At 37.0% G+C, this 16,302-nt stretch overlaps 1 protein-coding gene across 15 annotated transcripts in view; it reads right to left on the bottom strand.

Annotated features, from left to right (window-relative positions):
• Nucleotides 1–16,302, bottom strand: part of MBD5 (methyl-CpG binding domain protein 5) — a 386,293-nt gene that overhangs the window by 23,830 nt on the left and 346,161 nt on the right. For 14 of the 15 annotated variants that reach the window (XM_074335923.2, XM_074335952.2, XM_074335956.2 and 11 more), the window contains 3 exons: nt 7,545–8,570; nt 5,764–5,972; nt 1,511–2,719 (listed from right to left, as the gene is read on the bottom strand). In XM_074335923.2, coding sequence (XP_074192024.1) covers nt 1,511–2,719; nt 5,764–5,972; nt 7,545–8,570 — 2,444 coding nt within the window. The remainder of the gene's footprint in view (nt 1–1,510; nt 2,720–5,763; nt 5,973–7,544; nt 8,571–16,302) is intronic. The other variant, XM_074335979.2, reaches the window with a different exon arrangement.

Raw genomic sequence — 16,302 nt, 5'->3', positions numbered from 1 at the left:
ATCAGCACCATTGTTCAATGTGAAATGTGTTAAAAAGTATATGCCTTTATTCTCCTGAAGATACAAAAAGATATTTAGACAAAGCATTTAGGACTGGAAGAAGGTTTCCAGGAAAGGGAGACCATAGTCTTTTTTTTTTTTTTTTTTTTTTTTTTAGGTATGCTTTTTTAAAATGGCACATAAAAAAGACTTGGTTTCATTTGTACAGAGATTGTAAAACAGTTCAGTGTCTACATCTTGTATTTGTAGCAGTTCCATTTATATCATAAAAGCCCAATTTTGCTGTTTCTAATTATTTTTTGAATAAGCTGTCAAAAATATTTAGGTTTATCAACCTAAAGAATGTTTGTCTGGTCTCAGAGAGATTAGAGAATAAAATGTTTTGTGAATAGGAGTATGGAATTCATTTTCTTATCAAACATAGAAACATTATGCCCAGAGTGTATCCTGACAAGTATATATTAGGCATTATAAGCAACGGGTTTAAGGACCTCCTGGTCATTTGGAGAAAGACAATCCTTTTATTGTGCTGGCAAAAATGCTTTTGGTTTCCTGCCATTAAAACTAAGTGCCAGTGGAGGTCTGAGCAGAGCTGAAATAGCTTTACACAATATACTCTTTAAGAGAATAACATATGTACTTGTAAGAGTAAGTTTTATTTCCTAAGGAGATGAAAAATTATATGTTTCTTCACTATATGTGGGGAATATGCATTATTATCTCTTTCTGGTCAGATATATATATTTTGATCTACTTTAAACCTTCTGCATATTTCTTGCCTAGTGAATCAATTCTATCAATTGTGAGGCGGGGGAAAGCCCAGAAGACCTCTACTAATTTCTTCCAAATTGAATAGTAGTTTCATGGTGAAGTTTTTATTTAATTTATATGATCAGATTGTGTTAAGTAGAACCAGACTATGGGGTTAAACATTTCCATATGTTATAAAGGCCCAGAACTGTTCCTGAAAGGAGGCACCATTCTGATTTCAGACTTTACCTGCTGCTTCCAGAAACGGCTGCAACTCCACCCCGATTTTACCCTCTCCCCAGCTCTAAGGGTCACATGTAAGCATATGGAGGCGAGTCTGTCCCCTGGCACTTCCTGTCACCTGGAAGGACCCCACCTCTGCTATTCTCCTCAACTCCAATGGCCACCAGATTTTCCCCCCCAGCCACTGCCGCTTGCCTTCATCCTCCATGTATGGCATGAAAGATTCAGTAAATTCGGGAAAAGAAGGCAGAGTTAACAACATTCTGGAAATCTGGTTCCTGGGTTAGAGCCACCCTGAGCCCTAGTGGATTCTACAAATGTTTCACAACTCACCCCTTGACGATAGGACATTTTGGTGACTATAACCGTTCCCTCTTCATTTTATGCCCCAGAATTTTATGAGACCTCAATGAGTCATGAAGAATCCTAATTTCAAATCCAAAGTAACAATAACAAAAAATGATAATTGCTATCTGAACAAAGGTTAGTATTTGACAATGGATAAAGATTGGTATACCTTCCCTTCCTCTGGGCTTTGTTGACATGAATTGTGAACGTCGTCATCTCTTACTAATTTTCCAGGCCAGGAAGTCAGTCCTTTGATTTGGCCCCAGACCAAGTCGCCAACGTTGAACGTCCTTGGCCTATAATGTATCAACTCATTTGAGGAGGGGGAGTCTGGATTCCTTAGGTCATCTTCACTACTAATGCTTTTAGCGTCTGAAGGGCTAGGCACACACCCATTAATGCTTTTGGCATTAAAGTCTCCATTGTAATGGATGTAGTCTTTGACCAGAGAACTTTCAAAACTATTTGAGGAGCTTGGAGACTGCTCCTCCAGGACCAGGTCTTGCTTTGTGGTGCTTAGCAGCTCTCCAAAGCCGCGACTCTGTCGAGGTCTGTTCCCATTAATGTGTGCACATCTTTCCACAGTGTTCTCTAGTCTCTCCTTAAAACTCATCATAGTTCTTTTGTAGTTATTATACCTGAAATTTTCCTCCAGAATTTTATCTCCTTGACAGTTTCTTGGTGGTAACAGTATTGGGTGCTGCTCCGCAGGCAGAAATGGCAGTGTGGAGACATTGTTGGGCCTTTCGTGACAAGGGCTACTGTGGAGGTGGCCTGGATGATCTAAAAATTCCTCACACTTCCACCTGTTTCGCTCCCCTCCAGGGCTCTGCTCCCCATCCCACTGTTTTTTAGATGTGTGGCAACTTGCCGACTTGAAATATTCAAACCCATCTCCTTCACTTGAGTTTTTCCCGTGGTCCAGATTCCGGGGCAGCCGAGCCCCTCTTGCGTTCCTCAGCCTGCCGTCATGATCGACGTTGCCCATGTTTCGTCCATGAATGACTGCACTGACAGCACTGGGGAGACTTAATGGGTCACCAATTGAAGCAGTGAAGGCACTCATGGCACTCAGAGCTGGAATGGGGCTGATCTGAGTCGTACTGTTGACGGCAGTGGTGATGACAACCTGCATTCCTTTGCTGGCTGCATCCACAACTGCTTTGTAAATGGCATCTACGGAAGCATCGCCTTGGGCACCCACAACGAGGCCATCCTTCACCTGCTGACCAAGAGATGGGTCAATCCTTGCTTGCAACTCACAAGGCGGATCTTGGAAAGGTGGAAGTGCATTGTTCGGATTCTCAGGAAGTGCTGTGAGCCCTGGCTGAGTGCTTATTCTTTTGTTTAGGAGAGCGGCATCTTCCTGCATTCTCACCTTAAAGAAATAGACAGGAAGCAGTGGGAGAGAGGGAAAGAAAAACAACATGTTTAAAGACCTCAAAGAGAAAGACCATAATTTTAAGATGTACCAAAAGACAAACAACTATAGCCAGGAAGGAACTGTGAAGAAAGAACAAGACTCAAACACGAAATAAAAAGTTATTCGGTATAGAAAAGCTTATGTCTTGATTATATTTGGGTACTGTTTCTTTGGCTGAAATCATTCAACAAATTTTTTTTTCTTTAAAAATCATCATTACTAAACATTCTTTAGAAAAATGAAAGGTGAAGTAGTTGGACACAAAATGTTTTCTGGTGATGACTCCACATATGTAGTGGCATTCCAGATTTTGTAACTTGAGATTTAAAAGGAGAAAAAGTCAATCACCAGCATTGCTCAAATTACAAAGTGATCCGGATTTTAAAACTGATTTCTAATTTATTTATACTTCTACTGAATTAAGTGAAATATAAGATAAAACAAAACAAACACATATTCTTTCTTTTTTTTTTTTTTTAAACAATAAAGCTATTTCTGATATATCACTACATTTTTAAAGTCTTCAGATAGGGTCCTAACAACCTACTCTTCAACCTTCCCAGGTCACAGGCTGGGGGACACTCCCATGCTGTCAATAGTGACAACGGCACTCTAGAGAAGTGATTCTCAGTTGGGAAAAGGTGAAGGGAGGGAATGCCCACCAGGGAAGCATATCAATGCTCAGGGCAGGAAGGATGAGTGTAGTTTGAAAAAATCCCTGCGGATGCTCTAATTTCACCAACCCCATCTAAGTACTGCTGCTCCAGCGCTTGGTACTTCGGATTTCTCCCCAGTGATCCATCACTCCCATCCTGTCTTCATACCCTCCCCGACTAGTCCTGAACCTGGGATCATCACACATCAACCACTCTCTTGCCATTCTCCTCTTGTCTATGTCTTTATCCACTTCCTCAAGCCGGCTGCTATCCCATCTCCCGCACTATTCTTAGTAGATGACCTTAGTACAGAAAATGGAGTTCATAGGTTAAGAATGCTCATAATTCTTATACTCTGTTACTCCCTGTCTCCTGACAGCACACACTTCTCTGTAACGGTCCCAAATTGTGTCCTGCTTCCCATTGTAAGAGGGACCCCTCGGCTTTCTGAGAGTACGTCCTGCATTTATGCTTTAGATCCCAAGCCCCTCCTCTGGGATTTTGCCTCATCTGTATCCCTTCTCTTCTTTACGTTCAATCTCTTCCACTTTTTTGGTCTCTTTCCTGTAGCATACAATTAGGTGCATGGCTTCCCTATTTTAAAGGTTTGCATTTAACCTACACCTACTTCGAGGCACTACCTTAGTTTTCTTATGCTCTTCATAGTTAAGTTTTTGGAAGTCTAATCCATACGCCTTAATTCCTAACCTTTTTCATCCTTCCATCCATTGCAGTCTGGCTCATGCTCCTACGACTTCACCAAAGCTGTATCCCACCAAGTGGCTGGTGACGCTGTCATTGCCAAATCTAATGGCTTATCTGCAGGCTTTATCTACTTGTTTTCTCAGTGACGTGGTGGAGCACTTCCTCTTCCCTTCCAAACTATTTTATTACGTAAGGTGTATATGAATATTTTCTCATTGTCAAAAAAGATAAAAACCTTCTTCATCATTACTCCTCACCTAACCCTGTACTTTCCCATCACATTCCAATCCCATTTCCTTTCTCAGAAGTAATCAGTCCTGGAGTGTATCCTTGCAGACACTTATTTTTAATACATTAAAGTGTGTAGGTGTATATCTAGTTGCCCTTCTTTCCTTCATTCCTTTCTTTCTATCTTTCACTTAAATGGTATTATATTTTAGTTTTGTTCTGCAACACTATAGTAGTCTTGCAATCTTGTGGATCTTTCCATATCAGATTACGTAAGTCTAGCTAATCTTTTAAACTACTAGATAGATGGATATACCATAACATATTTAACTATTTCCCTGCTGATGGATGCTTAAGTGGTTTCTAATTTTTGACACCACAAATCATGTTGTAATGAACATTCTGAATTGTATCCTTCTGTTCATATTTGCTTTCTCTAAAATTGATATATAGAAGTTAAATTTCTCGGTCAAAGAATCCAGATAAACTATCACATTACCCTCCAACAGGACTACAGCAGCATACAATCAGACCAATAATATATCTGAAACAATCCATTTCCCCACACCACTGTCAGCAAAGTATCATTAATCTGATGGATGTATTAGTGTTGTAATTTATATAACTGATTATTCTTTCATATGTTTATTAATCATTTATCTTTCATTTTCTGTGAATTGACTGTTCACATCTATTGCTAATTTCTCAAATCAATTCTCTTTTCTTTCTGATTTGTAGGAGCTGTTTTTATATTATGGATATCAATTATTTGCTATTATCATGCAAGTATATTCTGCCAGTTGCTCATTTGTCTTTAACTTTGTTTAGAATATCCTCAATCATACAGATGTTAAAGTTTATGTATTCAACTTTTTTTTTTTGACTTCTTGGTTTTGTGTCTTTCTGAAAGAGCCTTCTCTACCCCAAGACTATAAAAAACTTCTGTATTCATTTTCTTATGTTTATTTAGTGTTACTCTTTCCACCTAGCTCCCTAATGCTCGTATATCGGGAATTTATTCAGTTTGTAGAACTAAAGGAAGACCATGTGGCTGAAGCCAGGGAGACAGTAGTGAGAGCGCGGCCGGAGAGTGAGGCAGGCAGGGTAAGCATGTTAGCATGTGGATTTTAATCATGATAGCAATGGACTAAACCCACAAAAGGGTTTAAGAGGGTACCATGATCAGTTTTTACTTATAGCTCCAAAAGGACCACTGAGATGCTTCAGACAAAACAAAATAAACTTCACGCAAAAGACTGGACTGTTTAGCAATATTCAGTATTGAGAACTAACAGTAAGTAGAAGTGGAAGGACACCTAACTTCCCTCCTTTGTTTCTACCCCCAAAATTAAGTGTTTAAACAAACCTAGATACTGTTTTCTACTAAAGTAACCCAAGGACGGAGAGTACCTGAAAGTTCTGAAACAGACAAGCCATGGGGTTATTGTTAGCTGGGCAAGGAATTGTGGGCTGTCCTTGAAAGGCCTGGAGATTCTGGAACCCTTGAAGAAGCTGCGGCTGCTGCTGATTTGGAGGAAACATCTGATTGTTGTTTAACAGCGACTGTAGATGAGTCAGTTGGTGGTTATTCAAAGTATTGTTTATTGAGGACATGTCACCTATAGTTTGGAAAACATAAAATGTGAGTTAGTGTGATTCTTTGGAGAGCCTATGCCTATCTTTCTACCTGAGGATTCCTGAAACAAAAACTAAAAACTACACTTACGTGGTAATTCTTTTCTCTTTTTCTCCTCAAATTCTTAGTAAGTGGTAATGAGAGAGTAGTTTTATTATTTAATTTTATCTTTCATAATTAGTTTTTTGCCTTTATATCATGGAGAGACTAATCTTTGCTCTATCCATTAGCCAGTCCTTATATATGGAGCTTTAGTGTTAAAAGAAATTCCTTGAAACTATTTTTATTAGAGTACCTACAATTAAAGTTAGAAATTAGTCCTGAAATGTTTTAGCAGTCATAAGTATTTGACCAGATGATTCAAATGATCAGGTCTTGTTTACAAAACTTAGTTTTTAAGCCACAATCATCAATAATTATGACCAAATAAAACTGGGTTTGGTTGGGAAATAGGTTTTTGTTTTTAAGTAAAAGGTTGGTAACCTAAAATTAGAATACAAAAGAAATCATGGTCAGAATCATTTAAAATAAATATTACATAATCAGACAGGATTAGTTAATAACTCAATTTATATTCAAAATTCAAAGTAAACTTGTTTTGAAATTGCATTAAAGTTATTTTGAGGATGATGTCGTATAAGTTGTCCTGTAACTTGGAATATGTAAATCTATGACGCTTTTTTAGATTATTTAACTACACTGATTTCAATGTCTAATAGAACTAATTATTAAGCTATTATACAGGTGTTCATAAAATCTGGAAACATATATACATTTTTTATATACATTGAACATGCCCTTGACAATATCATGTCTATTTGCCAATGTGTCCAAACTTTACGGACACCGTCTCTGTATTCTGTATGACAGTTACCTCCATCAATCAATTGCATATAGTTGACATTATTTTCTAACTTTTTTTGTGAGAGGATAATCTACATGATGGATTTTGTGTTTAGGCCACAAAGTTTTAAAGAATAATACTGTCTGAGGAAATCTAGCAGCAACTATTGGGGCTGTCTGTTTTCCTGAACTTGGGTAAACTTTAACTTTGATTGTTTTTATGCCTTGTTTTTTATTTTGCTGGATAAGCGATTAGTTCTGTTTATTTAGGGATCACCTGGAAAAACACTTCCTCACACTATTTCCATCCACAGTGCAGCTGCTCATACTAACCCTGTGATGCCACACCAACTAAAATTCAAATAAAAGTTATTTTTAAGATGTACCTGTGCTTTATTATTTGAAAAATAAGACTCTACTTGGCTTAAGAGAATGATGGGTAGGTTAGGGTTAGGTGGCATCAGAATTAGAAGAGAAAGCAGATTAAAATTATATTTAGTATTGCTAGAATAGGGGAAAAGAAAAAAGTCATTTTCATGTTTGTATAACTATGGTTGTGTGTGGGTGTTAATTATATTTAGTTCCTTAAGCAAGCTGTGACATAACAAAAACATTTTTAAAAATAGTGTGACAAAATGGAGTTTTTAAAAAGGAGAAAATAGAATTAGAAAAACGTTTCTTTTGTAAAAATTTGTGAAAAAATTTAACTTACCAAGCAGACCTGTCCCCAGTAGAGGGTTAAGTAGCTGTGGCACCACAGAGTTACTGTTGAGTTTAGCTGGACCAGGTGTATTCCCAGCATTATTAGATATATTCAGCAATGTTTCTGCCATTGACACCACTGCTGTCCCACCAAGTGTTGAGACAGTCAGTGCTGCCACTGCTGATGATGTAGTGGTTGTGGTAGTGGTTGCCTGGGAGGAAGTTGCTATGGAAACCTCTGGATGATTAGCGGTGTTGGCCGATGCCGAGTTCAGGACACCTCCCAACAGCTGGGGATTCAAGGCCATTAATCCTGAGGCCCCAGTGACAGCTGGGAGGAACAGGGGGTTAAAAGTAGTGTCACTGCCTGCAAAGCTTGGTAAAGGGTTCCCCAGGGGGCTGGTTAAAAGGGTCTCAGCTCGGCTGTTCTCTGACTGATTGCTTGGCAAATGGTCTGGTGGGGCTGTCATCTGTGTTAATGAGGGTAAAGGGGTATTTTGCTGTTGCAAAAGATCTGAGATGGTCAGATTGAAAGATGGCAGGGGAAGCATGGCAGCTGCTTGGGTTTGGTTCTGAAGCAGGGCTGCTAAGAGCTGAAAGTGAACAGGCTGCAATACCTGCCCATCCACGTCACCGGAGAGAAAAGCTAAAGCAGCGTTTACATTCGGGTTGAGAAAACCTAAAGGGTGGAGGTTGATCTCAGACTTGCCTTCTCCTGCTGAAGGCTGGAGGATATTTAATAGATTCTGGTTTAGGAGATGCTGTTGATTCACTGGCAAAGAGATAGGTAGAGAACTGAGGAGGCTGGGGTTCAAGGGGTGTGGAAGATGGTTGTTTGAAGTGCTGTTGGATGGAAAATGAAGTGGGTGCTCCTGGCCAACAAAAGGAAAATCACTCCCAATGGGCAGCTGACTCTGCAGTGGGTTTCCAGCTGCGGTGGTGACTATGACGCCATCTTGAAGAACAGATGTTGTCTTTGTGATGGCAGGGTGGTTGGTGCCAGCTATGGCAATGGAGGATGATGGTCCTGAACTGCCTGAAATGAAAAGAAAAACACCACTTATTAATTATGGATGGTAAGAAAGATAACCCCATAAAAATACATTGATACATGTCAATTAATTTGACAATTACATGTCACCTTGGCTGATTAGAATCAGATTAATTATAATTAGAATTGACAGGACATCTGTTAATTAAACAAGTTTAACTTAATACTTCATCACCTACTTTGAAAATAAATATGTTGGAGAAGTTAAGAAATAGCTGATTCTAATTATCAAATAGCTTGTTTTTCACAGCTGGACAAAGTGAAGATGGGGGAACCTGTGCTGTAATTCATTTTAGATAACAGTAACAAGGCTTCATTTTTCAAACTATGTTTTTTTCCTTTTAAATAAGTTTTTGGTCTTTATTTGCAATACTAGTACTTGCTTTCACTGAGAAAAGGAAACAAGTATAATATGCATGAGTATAATACAGAAAATAAAAAGTACTTATAATTATTAATATTTTAATATAGTTGTCTGGATTTTCCCCATCTGTACATATATACAAATGCAGACATATATACACATTACATATTTTAACAAAATGGAATCATGATATTTTATAACTTTTTTCATTTATCAATATATTGTGAGTATCTTTCCATGTTAACTTATGTTAACTACAGAATCATTTTACTAGTATCATGTATGGATATACCATAATTTAATCAATCCACAGTTGTTGATAATTTGATTATTTACAATCTTTTATATTGTAAGCAACACTATGAAAACATTAACCCATCTTTGTCAATATGCTCAATTACTTTCTAAGGATAAATTGTTAAAAGTGAATTCCAGGGACAAAATGGTTTCCATATTTTGAACACTGTGTATACATGTTGTCAAACTGCCCTCCAGCAAAGCTGATCATATACATTCAAGTCACACATCTATATACAGTGTATGGTGGTGCTCATTCTCACCAACACTTTATCATTATTTTTTAGTCTTGACCACTCCGATAGCATAAAGGTACTTTGTATGCATGATTCCTTAAATCAGACCAGCATTCACCCAAATAGCATTCGTAATCTTGAAACTCTTAGTCAAGAGATGAAAATCCAGGGAATTTAATATTTAAAAATACAACATTTCAGTTGTTCATTATAATTGGTTTGGTTGTTCTCAATCCAAGCTGCACAATGGAATTACCAGGAGAATTTAAAAGAAAGAAAGAAAGAAAGAAAGAAAGAAAGAAAGAAAGAAAGAAAGGAAGGAAGGAAGGAAGGAAGGAAGGAAGGAAGGAAGGAAGGAAGGAAGGAAGGAAGGAAGGAAGGAAGGAATAGAACAGAAAAGCACAAAACAATGCCTGGGCCGTATCCCAGACCAGTTGAAAACTCATCGTGCGGACAGTGTGGGCAGTGGTGTCCTTTGAAATCATCCTGTTGATCCAGATGCAGAAAGAGTGGGGTGGGGAGGGTAAGAATCACATTCTGTTGAAACGGATCCTGCAATCATTTTTTCATAAAAGGTTTCCACCTAAAGAGATGTATTGTTTTGTGTAATACATGCATTTGGCAAATATTTATTTTTACAAGCATATGCATTTAATTTTGTATTAAAATATTAAACATGTGTATGGTACAATGAACAATACGTGTAACTAAAAATCTGAAATAATTCAAAATCTTTACAGCTATGCTACGTCATCACAAAACATTTTATATTAGACCATGTTACCATTGAGACCTTGAACTACACAGAAGTTTCCACAGTTGTAACTGTAGTACAAATATAAATTTATATTCTTTTTGTTTATTCTTAACAGAATAACACAAGACTTTTTCTTTTGATATATAGACTTTGTATTAATATATTTAACCACGTAGCACATGGATAGACCATATTTTTGAACCATTCTGATAAAGTTTGGCATTTATATATTGATTTTTCATTATTATATATAACACAGGGATGAACATCTTCCTGTATATATTTTCTTACCTTTGAATTTCTCCTAAGGAAAAATTCCATCACTGGCATGACTTTTATGAGAATCAAAAATAGGTAAGTGAAAGGCTTGTAATGTGTAAGAGTCTATGCAAATAAAAGTTGTCATTGTCATCATTATTACTGACATCAGTAGTTGTAGTTAGTAGTGGTGATGTGACAGTAGGAGTAAGTATAAATCAGCATATCATCTCTATAGCACGACTTCGCCATTTTTCCCAGCTTTCAAGTCTTTTTTTTTTTTTTTCCAAAGCTCTCAGTATTTCATTTAGAGAACGAGATTAAAAACACCCTTGGTTTGAAAATGTATAAATATTTATAAAATATTATGAGGAAATAATGACTATGTTCACAAAGAGTGGGGTAAGAACGTACCAAATGCTGAAGTAGGCATATGATATACAATTCTTTAAATATTAATTCAGATCTGTAATAAAACAATCGACACCTTAAACATTTCATTGCCTCTTAAATCTTACTACTATTTCTGTAAATAGGTACTGTGCTATATTTGCATTTGGAAACCATCTTTTTATATAAGATAACAGAAACTCTTATTTACTAGTAATCACTATGTGTGGCCTTTTCCCTAGCTGCTAAATAATAATGACATATTTAAATGTACAGATTACCCTTCCTCTCGCAACAGTCAGAGCACATTTTCAAAATACTCTAATGTGTATTTTGCAAGGCTTTGTAGGATTTCCTTAGAGGTTATTATTATTAGTTTTTAATCTTTGTTTTATAAGAGAAGCATCCATACTTAGGATTAAAGAAAGTAGCCATTTGGGGATATTATTCTAAATGTTTTCCATCTAAATATTCTGAAGAATAATTAGGAAAATACAGCCACTCTGGGTGTATTTTTGCATTACAAACAAGAAGGTGGTGAATACCACAAACTTCTTAAAGGTAATATATGGATCAAAGTCTATTTTTTATTTTCCCTAATTTTCAACAAATCCGCACAACAAACAGGTATATTCTGCTGAACAAAAGGATAGAAATGGTTATACCAAAACAAAAATATAAATGAAAAAAAAAAAAAAAAACTCACCAAAAACAAAATAGCCACATAATATCCAGCCCTTTCCTGCAGGAACTCAGAGTTTAGGTAAAGTGATGAACACACATGAATTTCCTTGTCTCTCTTTTTCTTCTTTCAAATATACATTTATTGAGTACTTATTATGAACCAGGAACTTTTAAAGCTCTTTTCATATAACTAGTGTAACTATAATGTGATATGGTAAGAGCTATAATAGGTATATAACGGGGGACAGTTGTAAACAAGATGTCAGGGAAAACTAAGCAAATGGTTAACATGTGATCTGAGATTTGAGAGTGGAAAAGGAGATGTAGAAAGGGCTCCTACGTAAAAGCAAAGTAATTTTTTTATTATTTTATAAAAGACAAGGTAATAAAGTACATGGAGGATAGTAGAGTCCTATGTATCCTCAAAACAAATAAATAGGACTGAAAGTATTGTATGCTGCTTTGCCATACACCCTGGCCTTCCCTGCCATGGTTAAACGTGCTGCCTTAGACCAGCAGTGAAGAAATTTGAAATTATCTTTCTAATCCATTAAAGGCAAAGACCACTTCTTATTTCCAAGACCTAACACAGTCTCTAACACGTGGTTGGCATTGAAAAAATGTTTCTTGGTTGAATGAATCTACTAAGATGGAAAATTACACTCAATTTCTAGAAATCAGAGCATTTGCATTTGATGCTGAGTGTTTGACATGTGTGTATGTGGAGAAAGGGAGGGAATACTATTCATCTGTGGGCAAAGTAAAAATGGACTCTCCAGTGTACTGATCCAATGCCAGCACAAGGGATGTTGGAAAGGCGATGGCTGGAAGATGACAAGTTACTTTAGAAGGCTCCCAGGTGTTCCAGGGAGTTAAAATCACCGTACACCATCACAAAGTCCTCTAAGTTCTTAAAGTCACTCACTAATGCTGGGCGTCATAACAAAGGACCCTGAATTTTTATAGCTGGAGAAAAACTGGAGATTGCGTATTTCTGAACCACTTAATCTTGAATAGAAACTCTCTGGTGAACCTACTGCATAGTTCTGCATAAAAACCTTCTGGTTTGTTGAAGAATGTGGGGAAAATGTTTTCTTTCTTCCTTTCCTTTTTTTTTCTTTTTTTGGCAGCCAAGATGTGTAGTGCTTAATCTAATGAAAGGGACAGTTAGCGTTTTTGCAAAAGCAAACTATTCACTAACCATTTAGCAGTTAAACAACCAAGAGGCAGCTGGGAGCCTGGAAACTGTAAGTTGGAGAAGTCCTTTAACTGGAAAAAGTGATTATTTCATACCAGCCAGCAGCATCATGAACTGCCATGATTTCTTTTTCTCATTGTCTCTATTGCTTTTAAAGAGGTAGGGGAGAAGACTGGAAAGCCACCCAAATAAACCTTCCTGGTGCAAGATTACGTGCCTAGACACCCAATCAGAGACTGAGTCCAGTATAATGAGAAAACGACAATGGTTGCTTACCCAGTGGGGTCGATTCCTAGATATAAACAATACTCTTTGCACACACATATAATTTATGATGTGTGTGTGTGTGTGTGTGTGTACACAGAAATACCATCAGTAATTTTTTGAAAGACTTTTTTCCTACTATTACTAATTCTCATTCTTGAGGTTTTATCTGTCTCATTAAAAAAATTGCTTTTCAAAACAAAGGTAATGTCTACTTTAGATTTCTCTTCTTCATCACCAATGTTCTCTGAGAAAAGTCACTGTTCATATTATGTTAAACTCTTCTATGGCTGGATCTTAAGTATTAATGGTACTGTACATGTCTTCATATGTGTATGAGAGGGCATCAAGCTCACACCAAATGGACCAACAAGGTGTTTTTAAATGTCATTATATCACTTTCATCTATAGTTCCAATTTTGAATGAACACTGCTTTATGCTAGAAAATATTTTCTAAATTGATATGCCCAAATACTGATGTTTATCCGCAAAAATCAAGAACATGAGTCATAGAAAGAATTCCTTTGCCACTTGACCTTTACCATTCGCTCTGGCAAGTGTACTTGATTGCAAACGGAGTCAACGGCAATCCTTAATAAAAATGCTTCTAGAGAAAAGAGAAAATACCATACCCTCGTGAGTGTAATCAATACTATTCACTTTTCAATCCAATGGAAATAGTAAAATTTTTTCCTCTACACTTAAGAAATTGATTAAAAAATAAATTGAAAACTAATTTTTATGAGAAGCCTAGATCTTCCAACAAGACATTATTTTCGTAAGCCTCAGTAATGATGGCATGGTAATACATATTTACAAAAACATATCAATCTCTATCCTTGTGCTTTTAGATCCTCATGGAAATTCCTAGATCTCCTTCACCAGAAGTAAGCCGGAAGCCCTGAGGACTACAGATGCTCCTCAGCTTACAATGGGGTTACAGCCCAATAAGCCCATTAAGTTGAGAACATTGTAAACCAAAATTACAGTTACTACACCGAACCTACTGAACCTCATAGCTTAGTCTGGCCTACCTTAAACCTGCTCAGAACATTTACATTAGCCTACAGTTCGGCGAAATCATCAAACACAAAGCCCATTTTATAATTAAGTGTTGACTAGCTCAGGTAATTTATTGCATACAGTATCCAGTCACTCTGGCCACATAGTACACTGCAGACTATCGGTTGTTTAGCCTTGTGATTGCGTGGCTGAGTGGGAGCTGCTGTGTGCTGCCCAGCCCCGCGAGGGAGTACCATAGGGCATACTGCTAACCCCGGAAAAGATCACAATTCAAAATTCGCAGTACAGTTTCTACTTAATGTATGTCGCTTTTGCACCATTGTAAAGTTGAACAAAATCATAGGTTGAACCATCGTAGGGTAGGACCGTTGTAGTGGTTTTTTGTTCTCCACAAGGGAGGGAGGGAGAGACCCAAAACCAAAGCACTTAGAAGAAGTGGGGGAAGGAATCAGTAGCATCTCTAGGTTGGCGGGATTCTGTTGTCTGAATATGCTCAAGTCGACATTTAAAATGCTTCATCAATATTTCAATTAGAACTTTTATCTCCTTATTTTGTTTAATGAGCAGAGCAAGCTGAGTTTCTAGATTATTACACATACTTTGTATCTTTCCATTGTGTACTATTTCATCTGCAGTGCTAAAACAGTGCTTAGCATATAGTAGGTGCTCAATAAATATTTGCTGAGCTAACTGCCCCATGAATATTCTAAGACAGTGTTTAGACCTATTTGGGGCTGCAAAATCAATTTAGCGTGCCCCCCTAACCAGTATATTTTGATAAATGAAATAGAAAAGAAAAAAGGAGTACATTGCATAGTGAGGGTATTATTTTGTGGAACATGCTTCTGTTAACTTATCTAGATGAGTGCTGGGTGATGTTCTATTAGTGGGTAATAAAATCGTTTCAGTGAGTCATGACTGTCATAAAAGAAAAGAAATACAATAAGATAGGATAAGACAGCATAGGATGGGAAATATCAGAGTGCATCACATGTAGTGTTTTTTCAGGAAACTTTTAGTTATCCATTAAAAATATATCTCCAGTGGATTGTAATGCAAGTTAATTTTTTACTATGGGGTAAAGTGAAAATTAGTTTGAGAAACAACTGTGTTAGGATCAGGCCTGAGTTGCTCAGATCTGTGGGGGGAAGCCTGTGGACCTGTGTTCCAGGAGGCATGTTTCTCAGACTCTAAAGTGATGGGCGTCCCTGTGGAGCAGTGTAACACAGGAAGCTACTCTAGGGTATCTGGGATAAGTACTCTCTCCTAGACCGGTACCCATGGGTCTTGGACAGATATTCCGAACTTTTTGGACTAGCTCCTACCCCGGAAGTATCTCAGCAACTCCTTCGGAATTCTGTTGTCTCGTTCCATTTGTCATCTGTAAAAAGGTGAGATTTACGTGGAATTTACAAGAAGTGTAATTATTCGAAAATAATTTTTATTCTACTCTTTGCTTGGTTGGTGTTCATATTGTTTGATATAAGTTCCTAGATGGTGAGAACTTTATGATTTGATTTATTTAGTACTACATGCATGTGGAAATCTATTTTGTGGAAATCTATTTTGACAACATCATAGGAATATTTTTAAGTGTTATTTTTAATGAGTCAAATTTTTGTAGACTTAACAGTACTGCCTAGAATTTGGGTACTTTTAGAAGCTGCTTCACTGTTTTCAGGCCACTTGATTTTAGTAAATAATAGCTTAGGCACGTCCTAGAGAACTGAAGGATTTCTAGTGGCTTTCTAAGTGAGCTTAGTGTATTGCAATGGAATAAAATTCTCCCAATTTACACACTGGGACAATTTATTTCTTGAAAGGTACAAAATAGATCATTGAATCAGCAAACATATCACACCACTCTGAGTTCTGTTATCATCTTTGATTACACAGACTCAATGTCTAAAGTCAAACACATTTTAACTCCTTCTTTTGTACACAAGGAAACATTAAACCTGGAATATGTAAACAAAACAAGTGGTGTAACCCTGATATTAGAAAACCTTCTTACACAGCAAGACATCGTCTGTTGTAAAAATATCTTACAGCAAAGAAGAAATGGCTCATTTTGCAAAAATTTAACCAAAAGAAGACATAGATTTTTATCACAATTCAAGAATTTAATATAGTTTTAGTATTTGGTTAAAAAACAAGAGCAAAGGGCAACTTTTAACCTAGAAGCCTTGTGCATCAGATGAGGGATAAAATCTGGGCATTTAAAAATTTGGGTGGAAACACTTTT

Source organism: Rhinolophus sinicus, chromosome 17 (genome assembly GCF_057876585.1).
Source record: "Rhinolophus sinicus isolate RSI-liver-muscle chromosome 17, RSI-T2T, whole genome shotgun sequence".
NCBI classification, from domain to species: Eukaryota; Metazoa; Chordata; class Mammalia; order Chiroptera; family Rhinolophidae; genus Rhinolophus; species Rhinolophus sinicus.
This window is presented reverse-complemented; position numbering and strand designations above follow the sequence as displayed.